The sequence below is a fragment of the Panthera pardus genome, unplaced genomic scaffold, assembly GCF_024362965.1.
Source record: "Panthera pardus isolate Hobbes unplaced genomic scaffold, ASM2436296v1 HiC_scaffold_13, whole genome shotgun sequence".
Classification (NCBI taxonomy): domain Eukaryota; kingdom Metazoa; phylum Chordata; class Mammalia; order Carnivora; family Felidae; genus Panthera; species Panthera pardus.
The window spans coordinates 199,179,624-199,199,357 of record NW_026526688.1 but is presented as its reverse complement, the minus strand read 5'-3'; the positions used below and the strand labels follow the sequence as shown (position 1 = coordinate 199,199,357).

Sequence of the window (19,734 nt, the reverse complement as noted above, 5' to 3'; positions counted from 1 at the left end):
AACTCACGACCCTGAGATCAAAGCCTGAGCTGAGATCAAGAGTCGGACACTTACCGACTAAGCCACCCAGGCTCCCCAGTACTGCGGGGTTTTCATAGTTAGTGTTATACATACGGGTGCACAACCGTCTCAAGTCTTCAAAGGGGAGGTATACCGTTTACGAAGCCAATTTCTTTCCTTTGGGTTATTTTAGAACGATCAATTATCATAAGTAGTGCTGTATTAAATATCCTCACATCTCGTATGCAGGCCAGACTGGAGCCATACCATACATTCCAAGAAGTGAAATCAGTGGGTTGAAGTGTATGAATATTCACAAAGTGCTTGAAACTTATTCTCAAATATATTTCCAAAAGGGTTGTTACAGCTTTTGCCACCAGCAAATATAGATTCAGACTTCCCAGAGAACGTTTTTCTAGAATGCTTTGTCTTGGGAAATACCCAAAAGCAAAGCCCAACCTAGGTACCATCATCTCCCCAAAAGTCTGGATGATCCTAAGGGACAAATTTTATCCTGGCTCGTCTGTGTTCTGAATCGCTTTCCACATGGCTCTCACCGAGCACTTCCCACACTGGCTGAGATGGTCATTATTTATGTCTGTCACCTAATCCAGCTGTGAGCCAGGGGGCAGGCGCACAGTAGGTTCTCAGTGCATAATTAAGAAGCATTTGGGTTCTGAAGAAAGGGACCACATACTTATGTATCAGGGTTTCTATCGCGCTGTCCCGCACACAGTAAGTGCCAATTAAATACAGTAAAACCTTGGTTTGCGAGTGTAATTCATTCTGGAAACGTGCTTGTAATCCAAATCAGTTGTATACCAAAGCGAATTTCCCCATAAGAAACAATGAAGACTCAGACGATTCGTCCCACAACCCAAAAACATTCACGTAAAAATGGTTCCAATACTGTAACACAATACAAAATAATAAAGAAAATACAAAACATAAAGAAAAATAAATCGACCTGCAGTTACCTTTGAAAACCTTCATGGCTGGTGCGAGGGAGACAAGAGAGAGGAGGGTTACTGTGTAGGACGACTCTCAGCATTTTAGCTCAATGGAATCTTCTTCTGCACGGGGGCCCTTGTTTACGCTCTCGCGGATGTTGACTACAGTATTAATAAACTCTTGCCATGCACTGCATTTAATGTATTGGCAATAAGGCAGCAGAGGAAAGGGTCTCTATCTGCAGGCAGCCTGACCTAGAACGGGGCAAAGCACTTCTAAGCTCACTCTTGTCTGGAAAAGCAAAGGACTGTCCACAGGTGCTTTGAAGTGACCAAAAAAAAATACACGAGTGTCAGTTGTGGGCACCTTCCAACGCTCTGAAAAATCACTGATTTCTGCCAAACACCACACCTGAGACTGAGCATCCAAGCATGGGAGACGATCACCCACAATCCCACAGTAAGTGAGAGAGAGAAAGAGAGAGAAAGAGAGAGAGAGAGAGAGAGAATCATTGGCTCAGTTGTGGTCATGTGACATTCGGCATCACATAGTACTTGTATTACAAGACACCACTCGTTTATCAAGTTAGAATTTATTAGAAATGTTTGCTCGTCCTGCGGAACACTCGCAGAACAAGTTACTCACAATCCAAGGTTTTACTGTACTTACTAACTCAATGAATGTCAACCAGAGATTCGATGTACTTCAAAGCCTGCCAGGGCAGAAAGAACCAAGTCTCAGGATATGTTCTTTCAATTCCTTGGGCCTCACTCTCTCATTGAAGGTATAAACACTTATAAATACCTACTATGTGCCAGGACCTATTTTAGGTAACCAGGAAAGAGGTGATTCTGAAAGCATCTTGAGAAAAATCCTCACTGAAGTATGAACAGAGCTCACGTGGATGCCCCGAGGAGAAGTCACCCAGAGAAGGGTGGTGTCTTCGCACGGGAGCGGCCTGGAGCTGGAACGTGACTGCGGTCGGTTATACTGTGCCCTCCCGCCCCCAGAAGGTATATCCAAGTCCCAACCCTGGTACCTGTGAATGTGACCTTATTTGGCAATAAGGTCTTTGAAGATATAATTCAATTAAGTAATTCGAGATGTGATTACTCTGGGTTTAAGGTGAGCCCCACATCTTTCAGTTTCCCAGTAGCCCTGTGGGAGGAGATCACTCCTCCTGTTAACAGAGACAAGCCCTGGGGCACCTGGGTGGCTCAGTCCGTTAAGTGTCTGACTTCAGCTCAGGTCATGATTCCAAGGTTGGTGAGTTCAAGCCCTGCGTCGGGCTCTGTGCTGACAGCTCAGAGCCTGGAACCCACTTCCGATTCTGTGTCTCCCTCTCTCTTTGCCCCACCCCTGCTTGCATTCTGTCTCTCTCTTTCAAAAATGAAGATTTAAAAAATTAAAAAAAAAAAAAAAAAGAGACAAGCTCAAATCAGAGAGGTAATGGACTTGCCCAAGGTTGTTTGCACCTGGCACACGACACAAGACCTCTCAGCGCCAGCCCTCACGGTGGTGAGTGGGGGACCACGACCCTGCCTACACATGGGGTGCCCTTGACCCCTCACCCTATGGTCAGGTGCAGAGTCTGGGTTTCTCTTTCTCACAATCGCATTTCCCGCGTCCAACCACTCGGCAAGCTTAGGTCAGAGGCTTGGTTTGTTTGTTTACAAATTCCACTGGTCATCAGATATGACCCAAACTGGGAGCCAAGAAGGGCAGTCTACTGCCCACAACTCAACTAAAGCCCTTGAAGCCACTGGTTCAGAAAATCTTGGCTCTTCCCATCTTTCACCTACATTGCCATGACATGAGTTACAAGCTTTTGCCAAGGGAGGACATGGGATGAGCAGCCCAGCCATATTTCCACACTTGGCATAATCTCTATTCCTATCACTTGGACAGACTTGATTTCCCAATTCACTGGGATTGGCCGACGAAAAGCATCATCCCAGCCTCATGTTGCAAACAGTTTCTTGGGAAAGGCACATGGGCAATTTCCCCAAATTCTCAGTTCACCTTTACAGAATTCAGAAGGTATAAACCTAAGACCGTGAGTCTATTTACCAAAAAAAAAAAAAAAAAAAATTTAAACCATAAACACACAAGCAATGCAAACTAAGGGCACACTTTCTCTCCCCATCAATTCATGCAAAACCTACTGGACGCTGGTGCCGTGTGCACAAGAAAATAAGCAACTCGCCAGGGAATGCCAAGAACTTCAAGGAGGAAGGAGGTTGCATACGGTCACTTAAAGTAAAAGTTTTATTTGCATGTGCGAGCAAAAGCCAAAGAGTTTCGCCTTTCTATCCGTTAGTCACAGGACGTTTCCTTCATGAAAGCTTGGGTAGTGGACAGATTTTACTTGTAAATATGAGTGGAGAAGTGGGCTATCAGTGAGAGTGTGGTGATGGGGTGGGGGGTGCCTACTGTTTGCTCCTGGGTTAAGTTACTTTTTCTCCATGAGACCCAGTGGTCTCACCTGTATAAGGCAGCTGATGACGGGACCCACTTCAGTTGGCTGTTTTGGGATTAGATGTGGCCCCACCTGCAAAGCACTTTAAACAGAGCTGGCACATGCAAAGCGCCTGGCAAATGTTGATGGCCATGTTGGGGGTTGCATCCGAGAAGCACGTTGATTTGTGTTTTGTAACTTCCAACGACCTGTTCTACATATGGGGACTACCCACTACATTTAAATGCTAACTGCACATAAATGTGAACAAGGCTCAGTTCCAAGCCCCGCCCTGGAAAGGACTCACTTTCTCATCTTATTCCCACCCAAAGACACAAAATGTCAAAAATCCCATGGGTGTGTGCCTTCTTACATGCTAATATTTTTAAGATAAAATTGTCCGTGGCAAACATGAGTGGTGAACTTAAAGAGGGAGTTTGAGGTGTGTGATTTAATGGTTTCTTTATTTTCAAAAAGAGAGAGCGAGTTGGGAGTGTCAGAGAGAGAGAGAGAGAGAGAGAGAGAGAGAGAGAGAGAATTCCAAGCAGGCTCTGTGTTGTCAGCGCAGAGCCCAACGTGGGGCTTGAACTCACGAACTGTGAGATCATGACCTGAGCCGAAACCAAGAAGCGAATGCTTAACTGAGCCACCCAAGTGCCCCAAGGCATGTGCTAATTTAAATCAGTGGAAATGCTCACACTAATGGAAGGATTGTCCCTTATCTTTCACTCACATTCTTTTGAATCTTTTGAACTTTATTACACATATTATTTATTAAAAAAATAAGATCTGGGTGTAACCCTACGCTCCACACCAAAAACAAATAAGTAAAAACAAAAATTGAAAAAAAAAGGATTCACTTCTTTATTTCCTCAGTGTGTTCAATGAAGTGACAAAAAATGATACATTTGGTAAAAATCAGTATTTGTATATTTTTAGGCAATTTGTAGCAAAAAGGGTTGATAATGCTAGTTTAACTAAAGGAAGAAGCTTTCTGGTGTTTCAGGATTAAACTATTATTGGTCCTAGAGATAAAAAGGTTTTTCCCAAAGTAAAAAACTTTACAAACAAATTATTCCTGGGAAAAATCTGACAGTAAGCAGATATTTTGTCAAGGCTGAGTCCATTCAGCCCTGAGTCCATTCAGCCCCCCACTCCAAGGCAAGGCTGGAGAGGTTTCTCTAGCACCTGATGGGACTCCTGTCCTGGGAGGAAGGACAACTGTGGGCCCGATGAGGTGAGCCATCGCTGGGACCGCTAAGTGTTGAGACTGTACATTCATTTACACATGAGGCAAAATCAGGGCCGAAAGCACAGGAATGCACAGTACAGGCCAGCCACACTTCATCCGGAGAGCTTCCCAAGGGAGGAAAACCCCCTGTCCTGGGGGTTTCAGGCAGGCAGAGCAAAATCTGATAGAAGTCACCCCACTGGAGAAAACTGTCTCCAAAAGGAGCTTGAAGATGTTGCCCCAAACCCACTCTGGTCAGCATTTAGACCACCTACCTCTTGGTTCAAAACACCAATCAAACGGTTGCCCTTCATAGGCTCGTATTTTGCTCGTATTTGTGATTTGGATCTAAAACAGCCAGAAGAGGAGAGAATTCCTGGTGACCTGACCCTCACCTGAGCCACAAGTTCCCTTCCGATCGGCTCATTTTCCCCGAGTGGATGGACGGAATGCCACAGCTCCTACCACGGACCACGGAGACTCTAAGAAGCCATTACTATTCATTTCCTCCTTTTTTTTTTTTGGATGAAAAGTAAAGTATCATACATCAAAAGAATCACGACTACATAATGGGGTAGACAGGAAAACATCAAGACGTTTTTACCCTCAAACATGAGATTTCAAAGGAGCTGCACGTCTGTGGCCCACGACTTTGGGCCCCAGCAGAGACCTTGGAGAGGTTGGCATCTCAGATGTCAAGGGACCCACGGGCAGAAAAGTTACAGGACGCAGAGCAAGGAATGGAGATGGACTTATCGAATGTGAACTTGTATTTGTGAGTGATTTCAAGGAAGTCTGTCTTTCCTTCCTTTCTTCATTACTTCACTGATTCAGTAAACGGTCATGCTGGGCAACGAGTCAGGTGTTGAAAATCCAAAGATGAACAAGGTAGAAAAGATATCTGCCTCCAGGGAGTGGGCAGACAGGCAGGTTTCTTCTCTGGTTACCTAGAAACATGGTAAATGACTCAGTCACCCAGCTGGGAATGCATCCCAGGAAAGAAGTGGACAGTGGGCTTAGCAGGGTGGGGCACAGGATAAAGGCAGTGGGGACGCCCTCTGAGGAAGGGAGGGTCTGGTCCTTATTCTGGCTCTGTCTAGGGGTTACCCAGACAGGACATCAGTTAGTCAGGAGATAACCTTAGCTTGCCTTTTGCGTCTGGGAAGGCAGCAAGGTGTGATGGAGAGAGACTCTGACTACAAGCCACATTCCAACTTCGAACCACAATCCCGCTGCTTTTTAACAGTGTGACTTGGGGGTAGGACCTCAACCACCAGAAGCTTCACACACCCATGGAACAGAGCCTGCCTTGGGGGCATTTGTCGTTAGATTCTCAAGTGCTTATGTTCACGCTTATACGTGCATGAACACTCATTCATATCAGCACGCTGTCAGCAGTTCAAGGCAATTTGAACAATAAGTGGCTTGGTGGGGATCAGCATGGGATCTGGGGTCAGACTATCTTGGCTTAACCCTGGTTCCACCATCTCCAGTTGGGGGCAGGGGGCAAATCACCCAATCTCTCTGCAAAATGCTGGTGGTAGTACCTAGCCCATTTTATTTTTTAAGAGTTTATTTTGAGAGAGAGAGGGAGAGGGAGAGAGAGAAATGGAGAGAGAGAATCCCAAGCAGGCTCAGTGCTGTTAGCACAGAGCCCAAAGCGAGGCTCAAACCCTCGAGCCCTCAGATCATGACTTGAGCTGAAACCAAGAGTCAGATGCTTAACCAACTGGGCCACACAGGTGCCCCTAGCCCATTTGATTGATGCCAGGATTAAATAAGCTGATATTTGTGTGTGCTCTATCTATCTATCTATCTATCTATCTATCTATCTATCTATCCAACACACACATCTGCATACATATGCACACGTACACATAAACACACGTGTGTGCATATGTGTGTATATATGTATATATGTACCGACATACAGAAGTTCAATAAACTTGATTCATTGTGACTTTTGCCATTCATTTGATCTTGTATGACTTGGTCCTTCTGGATACCTCGTCCAGTGACCCTGCCCTGGCTGAAGATCCTTCTTGGAAGTGCTTTTGGGGCCTTCAGAAAGGTCATTCTCAATTACCAGCTGGACCATGTCACTGCCAAGCTTCAGCCCATCTGTGGATGACACCAGCAAGGGCCTCAGGGTGTGTTCCTCACCAACCTGAGCAGGGCAGGCTCTCCCACCCATCCACCCCCCGCCCCTGCCTCTGCCCAGGCCTCCCACGTCCGGGTGCTTCTGCCCGGTGCCTCCTGTATTCCTCCTTGGGGCTAATCCCTCCTTGTCCTCAAATCACTACAAGTCGAATGTCCCAGAGGAAGCCTCCCCAGCTTCCTCTGTGTCCCCTGCCCCACCCTGCATCCCAGTCTGGGCTGGGTGCCTTCCTCGGGGCTCCCGTAGCCACTGTGTGGCCCCCTGGTGTGGGTCCCCATCTTGAATTGCAATAATTTGACCCCCAGAATGGTTGCCTCTTCCACCTAGGAGACCTGCTCATCATTTTTTCCCAAGGGCTGGCCATCTTCCTGGTTGAAGAACGAAGGACTGACACATACACTCTAAAAAGTAGATCTCTAATTGCTTGAGAACAACGGTTTATTTTCAACACTTAATGATATTCCCCTACTCAGACACTTTCAAACTCAAGGGGTATACCCCGAAATACCTTGTGCTTTCTATAGATCCATAACGCCATCCTCAAAGGTGGGAGATTTGTCACCACCGAGTATATGAGAAAAGAGTAAACACCAGGTTCCATAGTCAGTTCTCCAGACAAAGGAAAGAGAATGAAGCTGCTACAAGATGCCAGGCACAGCTAAATGTTTTATGACCTCTTGCTCATGGAATTTGCACAACAGCCCAATGAAGTCGGCATCATCAGGTCCGTTTTACAGATTTGAAAACTGAGGTCCAAATAAGCAGCTGGAGTTCAGTAACTTGCCCAAGGCCACCAAGACGGAAGACACAAGTTTCTGGTGCTCTAACCGAGGCCTGCATTGGCAGAATGATGCTACGACTTTCACGTGTGGCAACTTTCAAGAAAGCGACACCCATCTGTCTGTATAAATATGGCAGCAGAGGGCATCTGGCTAACTCAGCTGGCAGGCAGCGCATCTGCCGACTCTTAATCTCAGGGTCATGAGTTTGAGCCCCACCGTAGGTGGGGAGCTTACTTAAAAAAATGTGGCGATGGCAATGCCTAGCACGGAAGGAGCGGGAGGTTCATAAATTCATCTGTTGAATGAACGCAACACATTGCACAGCATTATCACATATCCTTATGCCCAGCGTGTACAGCCCATAATTTCAAGTCTGAACGCACGGTGATGAAGGGACTTGTTGAATTACACGGGAGGGAAAAAAGTGGACTCAAATCCCTGCCAAGTCTACCATTTTAGAAATGGTAAGGTAGGTGGATTTTTAAACATTTCTCTAAGTTGTGAGCTCGCTCCTTTTCTCCAGGGTAGATCTGGAGTCTAAGGGCAGATGATCTGATTTTTAAGTACAGTGACTTAGAAACACTGGCTGAAATGAAAACGTGGTTGCCACCATCACTCTCATATGTCACAGTTCCAGATCCTGCCTATCTTTGGCTCTGCTCTGGGAGGCTGGTACCCATATCTCACCAACATCCACGTGACTCCGTGTCTGGGGCAAACGAGGCCAACTGATCATCTTTTGCACACTAGGGCAGCAGCGGCTGTGATAATTCACGAATGACGTTTGTAAAACGGACCGGCAAAGAACGTGGTCCTTTGAGCACCTTCAAAGAACCCTGCCGGTGCACAGAGGCGACGGCGGCATGGGGTGACCTTCCTCAACAAATACAGCACAGCGCTTACAGACACGGAGTCTGGAGCCAGGGTTGCTGCGTGCAAAGGCCGATGAATGGCCACATAAATGGACAGCGGGCCTGCAGCGAACACGCGGCATTACACTGAACAACCCCTTTACGACTACGTACGACTACTATCATAACTTCTTCCTCCTTCCTGATCTTGTTCATTGTGTGATGTTAGCCATTTGTATCAAAATTAGGGATGCAAATAATCCAAGGAATCAGTGGTTCTGCAAGTGTTCTAATATAGAAACAACCCCTATCACTTTCTCCCCATCTCTCTCTCTCCATCCATCCATCCATCCATCCATCCATCCATCCATCCATCCATCTTGTCCAGGTGATAATTTTGGTAGACATAGCTCCTTTTCTCTAAATAATAGATACCTTTTGCATTTCAGGCTCCATCTATTGGCCTCCCACTGTGGAAAATGAGGATGTAACACTCTTCCCCCCCCATCCTCCCGGCCCCCAGAAGACATGGTCATCTTCCCCTCCAACCATTCCCCAGTGGAGTTTTGTATTTCTGGTTAGACTGACCTTCAGGGCTGCACTGATTATGATTGTATGGAGCGAATTCATGTAATAAGCTATGCTGCACACAGACAACATCGTGTACAATGCCTCCATTCCCTAGAGTTAATAACTGCCTTTTATGTATTGTTGAGCTTTTTCCTAAACTTCTCATTTATTCAACTTCAGATGCTTCACCAACTAAATAAGTTCCTCTCAAGGCATCCAGAGGCATCAGGAATCCCACCAGCCCATGATTCCTGGAGAACCCTGCCCCAGGGTATTTCGATCCACTCCAGTCAGCACTGGTCAGGGTCTACACCGTGGGCACAACCGACATCCTGGGACCTCCCTTTATCACCATCCTGGAGACTCCCTATGCCTCTCTCCTCTGCTGGAGCCACACATTTTCCGTTCCTTCCCCCTTCCTGATTTATTCCTTTATTTTGGTGGAGTCCACCTCTTTTTCTGATAGTTCCTTGAGGAAAAGGGAATGTAAGGTACGTTTTTTGGAGACCCTGAACTTCTGGAAATGTACACCCTCACACTTGATTGAGAGCATGTGTCCGCTGCCTTCTAGCCCCTGATAAACCCCAAACACGTCTGATTCCTCAGCCTTTATAGCCTGCTGTTCATCTGTGGAAGCTTATGGGACCTGGGGTTTGTCCTGATGGGCATCTTTCAATCTGGAAACTCGGCTCTTTCAGGTCCAAGAGATATTCAATAATTATTTCATTGATCATTTCTCCCACTATGTTTTCTCTCTTGTCTCTCTCTCATCTGAGGTTAGGATTACCAGACGGTTGCCTCATTTTCTTCTATTTCCTCTTGTATTTTCTTTTCTATTTTTTTAAATTTTTTAATGTTTATTTATTTTTGAGAGAGAGAGACAAAGAGAGACACAGAGAGAGAGAGAGAGAGAGAGAGAGAAGGGGAGGGGCAGAGAGAGGGAGACAAAGAATCGTAAGCAGGCTCCAGGCTCCGAGCTGTCAGCACAGAGCCCGATGTGGGACCTGAACTCACAAACTGTGAGATTATAACCTGAGCCGAAGTCAGATGCTTAACCAACTGAGCCACCCAGGCGCCCCTCTCGTATTTTCTATTTATCTTTCTATATTACTGTGTGACGGATGTCAACTTTGTCTTCTAACACATCTTTCGAGTTTTTCATTTCTACTGTCATGTTTTTAATTTAGAAGAGCTCCAATGTCTTCCAAATTTTAAATAAACATGGTGATTCTTATTATGTATTTCTTACTATATACACATTTCTTATTATATAATTGCAAAAATCTTTTTATCCCTCTGGAAATACTGATCACGGTTATTTTGCTATTTTCTCCTCCTCGCATGGTGTCTATTTATTCCAAGATCTGTTTTTCCTCTTTCCATTTCATTGTTTGGACCTCACTGTTTGTGCCAGGAGATTTCCATATGTCTTATAACCCTTGGTCATCGGTTACCTAGTTGGCAGCTTACGACAAATGAGTGGGGCTTGTTGGCTGTGAACTACGTGCTAAGTGGTGGTGGGGAAGCTGTGAAGTCAGGTCTCTTTGCTCTTGGATCACCCCTCACTGAAATCACAGTTTCCTGCCTGGAGGAAGGTCTGGACATGCCACTCTTGGAGCCCAGCTGGCATGGGGAGAGGTTGTATATTTTAGCATCTGGTTGGTATACTCTTTCCTTCTAAGCTTATTTGTTTATTTGGAGAGACAGAGAGAGCACGAGTGGGGGTGGGCAGAGAGAGAGGGAAACATAGAATCCCAAGCAGGCTCCGCGTTGTCAAGCACACAGCCTGACGCAGGGCTTGAACTCACCAAGGGCGAGATCGTGACCTGAGCTGAAATCAAGAGCCACACGCTCAACCGACTGAGCCACCAGGTCTCCCGATACACTCTTTTCAATACAATGTCCTAACTCAAGTAAGCTTGGTGTACTTCAGTGCAAACCCTCGCTAATTTTTGCATCTTTAGGGAGCAAACATTATTTGTCTGCTTGGGCAAAATTACTCAGACGATTCCTCAGCCATCGAGTTATTCACAATGGACAAGCAGCTTTGGGTTCTCAATACTTCCTAAAAGGCTTTCAAACAGTTCACCTTACTTTAGCCTCCTTTTTACTTCCCTTCTTCCTTCCATATATACTGATGACTGTCAGTCCCTGCCCCTAGGGAGCACTCGTCAGCGTCCATCGGCGCTCGGCTGTCCCCAGTGACAACCTGGAATTTACGTTCTTGGACACTCATCATCCACCACTCTCCGTTTTCTTTCAGAACCTCCCCCCGCCATGTTTTTCTCTAGTCTCCTCTTTAGTCTTCCCCATCTTTGTGAGTTTGTCATTTATCGAATCTTCTTGCTGCCGTTTTACTGGAGTTCCAGGAGGAACAAACTGTAGATGTGTTTGTGTGTGTGTGTGTGTGTGTGTGCATGCTTAATCTACCATTTTTACCTAGAAGGTCAAGTCTTTCTTTGCCATGTCTTCCAAAATCACATATGTCATAAGAAGAGCAGTGAGGCACAGCGCAAGACCCAAGGTGAACAAATCTGGAGCCACTCACGCCAGCCCCCTCCTCTGGAAAGAGCGAGAAGACTTTGCTTGTTGTCACCATCACTTTTGGAAGCCTCTGGCTGGCCTCCTGCCTCTGCAGACAAACTTGCTTTGCCGGCCTGCTTGGAGTGGCAGAGCTGTGCCCGGGCAGGGGGAAGCAAGGGTTCTGAGCAAGGAGCAGAAACCCAGAGCTTATACCCAGAGCCCAGGGCCAGCCCCGAGGCGTTCCCAGGAGAAAGAAATCCTCCCCGCGGCACAGCACCAATTTCACGTATGGAAAGGAAGACAGTAGATTCCCTCAGACTCCCAACTAATGCCACATGACCTTTCTAACATGAGACTGGGGGGCCAGAACATTCCAGCCTCCTGAAGTCACGCTGCAACGGAGAAGCAAAGGCCAACCACCAGCCGCGTCTCTCTGTGGCGGGGTGGTGGCCTCGGACGCAGGTGACAAGGGAGCGGGCCGACTGTAGAGGATGTAAGGGCGGGAAGAGGCTGTTCTGATGTTCCTGAGCTCCACCTGCTGCCCCTTCGGACAGACGTCGGTGAGGAAATGCCCCGCCCGGCCTCCCAGCGGGCCGTGGCCCCCAGGCACCCCTCCGGCAGCCCAGGCACCTGTGGATGATGTGGAACCTCTGCAGATACTCCAGGGCCAGCGCCAGCTCGCAGATGTACAGCTTCACCGCCCCCTCCGTGAAGTGGACGTTCTGCTGCAGGTGGTAACGCAGATCTCCGCCCAGGAGCAGGTCCACCACCATGAACATGTCCTCCTCGTCCTGGAAGGAGTACCTAGGAGCACAGAGGGACAGAGCAGGTTAGGGGACAGAGGTGCTCCAACGTCCTCCGGACCGATGCCCCCGTTTTACAGAAGCGTCACCTGAGGCTCAGAGAGAGGCACTGGTGTCACCGAAGTCACAGGGCTCTCGCAGACAAATGGCATTTTAACCAATGCCAGACATCAACCCATGACTTTAAGTTTTAAGATGTTTTAGGGGCCCCTGGGGGGTTCAGTCGGTTGGGCGTCTGACTTCGGCTCAGGTCACGATCTCGCGGTTCGTGGGCTCAAGCCCCGCGTCGGGCTCTGTGCTGACGGCTCGGAGCCTGGAGCCTGCTTCGGATTCTCTGTCTCCCTCTCTCTGCCCTGCTTGAGCACTCTCTCTTGTCTCTCTCAGAATAAATCAATAAACTTTAAAAATAGAGTAGAAAATTTTTAAAGTTTTTATTTAAATTCCGGTTGATTAATATACAGTGTAGTGTCAGCTTCAGGTGTCCAACCTAGTGATTCAACACTTCATACACCAGGTACTCATCACAACAAAGTGCCCTCCTTAATCCCCAGCCCCATCTCCCCGAGCCCCCCACCACCTGCTCTCTGGTGACCGTAAGCTCGTTCTCTACAGTTAAGAGTCTGTTTCTCGGTCTCTCTCCCTCTTTTTTTTTTCCCTTCCTTTGCTTGTTTGCTTTGTTTCTTAAATTCCACCTCGGAGTGAAATCATATGGTACTGGTCTTTCCCTGACTAATTTCACTTAGCATAATACTTTCTAGATCCATCCATGTTGTTGCAAATGGCAGGACTTCATTTTTTTTTTTTTTTAATGGCTCAGTAATAGTCCAGTGTATACATTACTTTGTCTTTAGTACCTGCTTTAACTAGGTGTTTTTGGGACCTGAGGTAGGTGCTCTCCAAAGCTGCACCCCCCTCCCCGACGTCCCTCTCTTCCCTCCCACCACACGCGACTCCCCACACGGAGCCTGGTTCTGTGCCCACTGAATGCAGCGATGTTCTGGCAAGTCTGCGTCCAGGCCTGAAGGGAACCAGCAGTTTCTACTCGAACTGCCTTCCAGGACCCGGCCAGAGCCCAAGCCCCACAGAGAGGCCACAAGAAGGAAAACAGGAGCTCCAGCCAACGGCCCTGGCTGAGCAACCTGGGACAGCCAGCAGCGACCGGCAGCTTGGGAGTTTTTCGGGGGGGGCGGGGGTTGTCCGTTTGCTTGTTTCAGCAACAGAGAATGACACATTACTCAATTCGTTTTTACAAAATGCATTCAGGCTTCCTCGGGACTAAAGAGCCAATATATAGAACCTCAGGATGGTGTTCAAACCTCGAGAGAGGAATCTCACCCTTGTAAAATGTTTCCACATCCCATACAGAACCATGGGAAGTTAAGGGAATCCTGAGATATAACCACAGAATGACAGACTGTTTTCATGGGGGCTTAGACCTTTGACTCAGACCCTCGGAGATTAGACCTGGGCCATCCAGCCTCTTCCCCTCGTTCGACAGAAGAGGAAACTGGGGCCCAGAGGGAAGAAGGGACCCAGCGAGTCAACAAGAAGAGGGGCACACGAACCCCAGACCCAGTCTCTCCCCAGCGCATTTACAACCACACACCACTAGGTGGTGCTGTGACGCACGCACTGTGCTCCCCCAACCTGGGTGTGTTTCCTGGATTCAAGCGGCCAATATCTCATTTAGGATTTTGCATAGTGTTCCGATAGCACTAGTCCACGTTTTCCTACCTGCCACTGTGCTGGCCCAGATTTGGCATCATGGTAATACCGGAGTCTACGATGAAGTGGGGCTCTTTGTCTCCATTCAAGAAGCGTCTGTGAAAACCATCGCTAGTTTGTGGAAACTCTGGTCTCAAAATGCCTGTCATGCCCACACTTCGGGTTCGCTGGGGATTCTCCCTCTCACCTCAGGGGCTCCCGTTGGCGCTGTCTGATGACTCCCGCTCCTCCCCTTCAGCGAAGAGATGAGCAGATCTATGGCCAGGGCTGACTAGGAGGTATAGACACACGTCCCCTGGCTGCTGGTGTCAGTTCATCAGGACCCCTTGGGGTGCTCCCTGGGACGGATGAAATAAAAGCCTTCTCCTCTGGGCTTGCCAGGCTAGACGCTGTGACACCCTCTTGCCCCAAATGGGCGTACAACACACCTGCAGCGGGAAGCGGCAGAGGGTCAAACAGGGTGAGGGCTAAACACAGGAGCCTTGTTGGAGATGCTGGCTCCAGCCTGGACAGAAGCCTGAACCTTACACTTACCACGCACAGTGACGCGCCTTCTGACCTAAGCTACTTGACATGGTCTTTCTGTCATTTGGAACCCAAAGAGTCAGCTGGTACATCTGTGTATTTGCTACTGGAGAGGAGGGTTCAGATGCTCAAAAAGGAACCACAGGAATTAGCTCTAAATGCCTCCTACAGATGCCCAATTTGTATTCTGAGAGTTGAAGGACTATTGAAACATCACATGAATAACCAGTTGAGTTCTGCACCCTTGTTCACAGCTAAACTGTCAAAGGGCATCTCATTCGATATTCCGTCAGAACTCTTTGGAGGGGCAACGTGAATTTCTAGGAAAGAAACTTGCAGACCGGAGTGAATTTTAAGAGGAAATCCAACATGCGAAGAGAATAGAAATTTAAGCAATAACTCAGGTTGTTGTGGCTTTCTCTCACCACAGATCCAGTTTTTGCCCTGGGCCATGGACTCTACATCCCCAAGGAGACTCAGCACTGTTATTGGAGAACAGACAATGACCTTTCATTTATCTCTGCAGCTTTGTGCAATGCTTCCTTTTGCCTCCTCTTGGGCTGGAATGATAAGTATGTTCTCACGATAATGCTGCACATTGTCATGGAAATGGAGATCACAAATGAGAAACCTGCACTCTATCCTGGTAACCCTGAGCCATGGAGAAATCAATTAGGCTCTCCTTCCAACATCAAAGAAGTTCAGGAGTTTGGAAGGCACCAGTTTTGGCTTGGATGCGGAAATATACCAGCACGCAGAACCCTGTGTCTGGTTTAAAAAAAATTTGTTCCTTAATTTCCAATCTTGCTCCAAAAAGCTTTAAAGGTTACTTGCAAAATACATATCGCTTAACAAAATTAAAAGTAAGTAAGCCATAGATCGGGTCAAAGAATAAAAAAGGGATTCAAGAAACTGTAAGCAGGCAAAAATACCCCAATTCATGGTCAGCGAGCTCGTGTGTTGGCCCCAAACAGGCCATAAATGTGTGTCTAACCTTTCCGGCAAGCAGAGAAACACGATCAGCCTTATGATCCAGGGTCAACGTGGAAACAAGGAATCAGTTGTTTAGGAAAAGCATGATTATTCCTGGTATGAAGCCAGGAGGAACTTTCTCCCATTAGATTCTTACAACGATGGCATTTTGTAATGTGGCAAACAACGATCTGCATGAAGTACCTCTACAGAGTAACACGCTTAACAGGGATTTTTTTGTACGATGTTCAAGAGACACTGAAGGCATCAAAGTCCGAGTCTGTAAAAGCAGCACCACAGGGAGAAAAGAGAGGTGGTCTGGTGTCATGCTCACGGAGGAGCTTTCTTAACCGAAGGATACATTTAGAGGAGACACCCGGTGAATGCCCTCAGGGACCGCGTCCCAAGTGTGGGATGGCCCACGCATCCACGAATCCTCAGAAGGCTTCTCTCACGCATCAGCCCGGTGCCAGAAGCTGGGAGTCCGTGGAAGAGGTTGCCCTCGATGGCTCGCCTGAGTGTGGGTCATCAGAAGGGGGCTGGGATTTGATGTCATGGCCATGACTAGTGCCCTGGATCAACCCACTGCTGCGGGTCCAGATTCACCCTGGACGTGGACCCCGTGCTCCCGCGTTCCCAAGGAGCTCAATATGGTCCCTGCCACCACCTCTCTGCTCTCGTCCACCCTTCTCTTCTCAGTGCGGAGCAGTGGTTCCCAACCAGGGGCCACGCTGCTCCCCTGGGACATAGAACAACGTCTGGAGATGCTTTGGGTTGTCACAACTGGGAGGAGTGCTACTGGCATCTAGTGGGTAGGGGCCGAGGTTGCTGCTAAGCCTTCTCCAAGGCACAGGGTGGCCCCTCACACAAAGAATGGCCTGGCCCCAAATGTCCACAGTGCTGTGGTTGAGAAACCATGGTTTAGATTCATGCTCCTGTTCTTAGAAGCCCTCCTCCCTAACCCTGGAAGACTGAGTTGGGGGACACTCCTTTTGGTCCTTGGTGCCCTATAATAGCACTGATAAGGCGCCTACCACGGGCCAGGTACCGTTCTACGTGCTTTATGCGTGTTAATTCATTTTATTCTCCCAATAGCCCTTTGAGGTAGGTACTAGCAGGAGCCATCCTGGACAGACCTGGACATGGAGGCTCAGGGAGGTTAAAGAACATTTCCCCAGGAAATGGAAGAGCTGGGAACTGAACTAACACAACCCATCTCCAGAATCTAGAATCCCTGCCTGAGGCTCTGGCAGCACTTTCCTCGTGGCTCGGGGACCCTCTCTCTCCTGGTCTCTTCTCCCCACCAGCCAGCCATCTCCGTGCACAGGGATCAGGCCTGTTTGACACTGTCCCCTGCGTTTAGCACATTGCCCAGAGCATCATACACTCGGAATGAATGGGTCACAAACAGAGTACCCGTGGCCTGGGTGGCACGTTAAGTTAATCTGGTACTTCCTCCACAGGAGGCTGGGGCGAGGGGGAAGGCAGCACAGAAGGAGACAGGGAAGGTGGAGGGATGACTAGAGGCAAATCTCTGCTGGGTGCTGGGCTCTGCATTGGGTCGAAGTCATTGCTTATCGGAGCCTCCTTTGTTCTGGCCTCCCTGCTCCTCACAGAGACCAGGACCTCCCACTGGCCTGAGAGCGACTCTCCCAGTCTCCCTCCAAAGCCTCACTCCTGTGCAGGGAGCAGAAGTGAACCGTCTGGTGAGCTGTTGGGAAGCAGCTGCCAGTGGGCTCAGCTCGGCTCCTTCTGGGTTCCCGCCGGGCTTCTGGGTCTTCCCACAGAGGGTTTACACTCGGTCTGCTCCCTGTAATGGCCAGAGACCTGGCCAATGGAGAGGGGGCTTGCAAGGTGACCCCGTATCCTTAGGGTGATTCCATTTCAAAGCCAAAGTGTTAGCAAGCCTTTGGGTGCAGAGCGAAAGCCAAGTTCTTCAATCAACTGTGTCTGCAACAAAGCTGATACTTTCACTTCCACGTGCCTGAGCCCCAGGGCATCTCTTGAGTGGTCCCAAACTCAGGTGGGAAGGAAGGGTGCTCTCCACGGACCTCCCATCATCCCTCAGCCCTCACCCCATTTAACCATGCAAGGTGGGCATTACGCCCCTCATTTTTCCAACAGAGGAAGCCAAGGCCAAGAGAGGCTGACCTGTCCCCAGCTGGGTGACGCCCCTTCTTCAATAGCACGTCGGGTCCTCTAGAACCGGTGTCGGGAAGCTTGTGCACTGAAGGTCAGCCACGTTAACCATGGTGAGAAGACACATGAGTGCATACGAGAGTTGCTGTGTCCAGGGGGAAATCCGAGTGGGAACACCTGACCCAGCTCCTCCTTGTTTCTTTCTTTTTTTTTAACGCTTATTTATTTTTGAGAGAGGAAGAGAGAGAGAGAGGGAGCGAGGGAGGGGTGGGTAGCGAAAGGGAGACACAGAATCCGGAGCAGGCTCCAGGCTCCGAGCTGTCTGCACAGAGCCCGATGTGGGGCTCGAACTCATGAACCGCGAGATCATGACCTGAGCCGAAGTCGGATGCTCCACCGACTGAGCCCCCCAGGCACCCCCTCCTCTTGTTTCAGCTAACCTTGCTCGTACTTGGCGCCAGGAGGCCACCAGTCGACCACGTGTTGTCGGTGGCAGGGGAGGCATGGGAAGGAAAGGGCAGGAAGTCATAAACCTTTCTTAGTGCCCCAAGCACCATGGTGCCACTCAGCCATTTAAAACACACGCTTTTCGGGGTGCCTGGGTGGCTCAGTCGGTTGAGCGACCGACTTCGGCTCGGGTCATGATCTCACGGTTTGTGAGTTCAAGCCCCGCATCGGGCTTTGTGCTGCCAGCTCAGAGCCTGGAGCCTGCTTCTGATTCTGTGTCTCCCTCTCTCTCTGACCCTCCCCCACTCATGCTCTGTCTCTCTCTGCCTCAGAAATAAATAAACATTAAAAAAATTAAAAATCAATAAATCAATAAATAAAACACACGCTTTTCTCTACTTTTCTTCCCTGGGTTACAGGGGCCAAGCCGGGAGACGCCCTGTGGGTTGGTCTTCTGGAAGCCCTAGCAGCCGGGACAAGTTGCGTGTCTCTGACATTTACCTCCTGTGTCCTTGTTGTGTGGCACCTGCCAGGACAAGGAGCTGAGCATCTCTCAGACCATTTCCTGTGCAGTCCAATCTCCAAGGGGGAGCAGACAGGGAGGAGGGCTCGCCGACCACGCTCACTGCCGGTGATTCTCAGCGATTGAATGTGCAGCAAGAGAAGAGCTAAAAATACCGTCTTAGGCTCAGGAATCCAATAACGGGATGCTGGGCCTTCCGTCCGCTCATTCTGTACACATAACAAGGAGCTTATCAAATCTGAATTGTGCTTGATACACAGAAGTCTTTAATAACATCCACAATAAGCTTTTTTTTAAAAAAAAAAATTTGAATTGAGCCACACAAGAGCTCAAGCCATTCATACATCCTGGCCCCCATTGTTCTCCACATCAAGCTGATTCTGTCCCTGTCCCCTTCCCAGAAGCCAGTGTTGCTGGTTGGCTTCCACCTGCCCCCTGCGGGCCAAGTGGCAGCAAGGGGACACTCTCAAACCCCATCCGGCTCCCCAGGTCCAGGCCGTTTGGGGCAGGAGGACTCCTAGGACCATGTAAAGGTGAAGGGAAGCCCAGGTTTCCTACCAGCTGCCGCGAAGCATCAGAGCTTTGCAGACCATACCGCGTGTCTACCTGTGTAAATGCAGAACACTGTTGCTGTAGCTGGATGATTTCATTTCATTTCATGTCATTTGTATCCCGCATGATTCTCAAGGTTTGCCAGTGGCTAACAAAGCAAGACTGATGGAAGAGATAGAGAGGAAAACTGTGGAACAATGGAGAAGTACGTGTGCTGAGCACCCGGACAAGCCGAGAGCAGGTAGCCCTGGCCTCCCCAGTGCGAGCGAGCACAGAGCAGAGCAGAACCCAAACCTCTCCCTCGGGGGAGTTCCAAAAGAAATGTATAACCTGCATTTTTTTTTAAAAGGGGCATTGAGGAAAAGAATGGGAAGTGAATTATGGTAATTCACACCGTGGGGGGCTTCCCATATACATTTGTATTCACGAATGGTCTGCAGCATTCTCTTACTGTACTGTCCTTATCTGTGTTGGGCCTCAGAGGAATACAAGCTTCATCAAATGAACTGGGACGCATTTACTTC

At 48.6% G+C, this 19,734-nt stretch overlaps 1 protein-coding gene across 6 annotated transcripts in view; it reads right to left on the bottom strand.

Moving 5' to 3' along the window:
• Nucleotides 1-19,734, bottom strand: part of STK32B (serine/threonine kinase 32B) — a 397,674-nt gene that overhangs the window by 120,577 nt on the left and 257,363 nt on the right. For all 6 annotated transcript variants that reach the window (XM_053901696.1, XM_019453728.2, XM_053901697.1 and 3 more), the window contains one exon: nt 12,155-12,328. In XM_053901696.1, the coding sequence (XP_053757671.1) occupies nt 12,155-12,328 (174 nt within the window). The remainder of the gene's footprint in view (nt 1-12,154; nt 12,329-19,734) is intronic.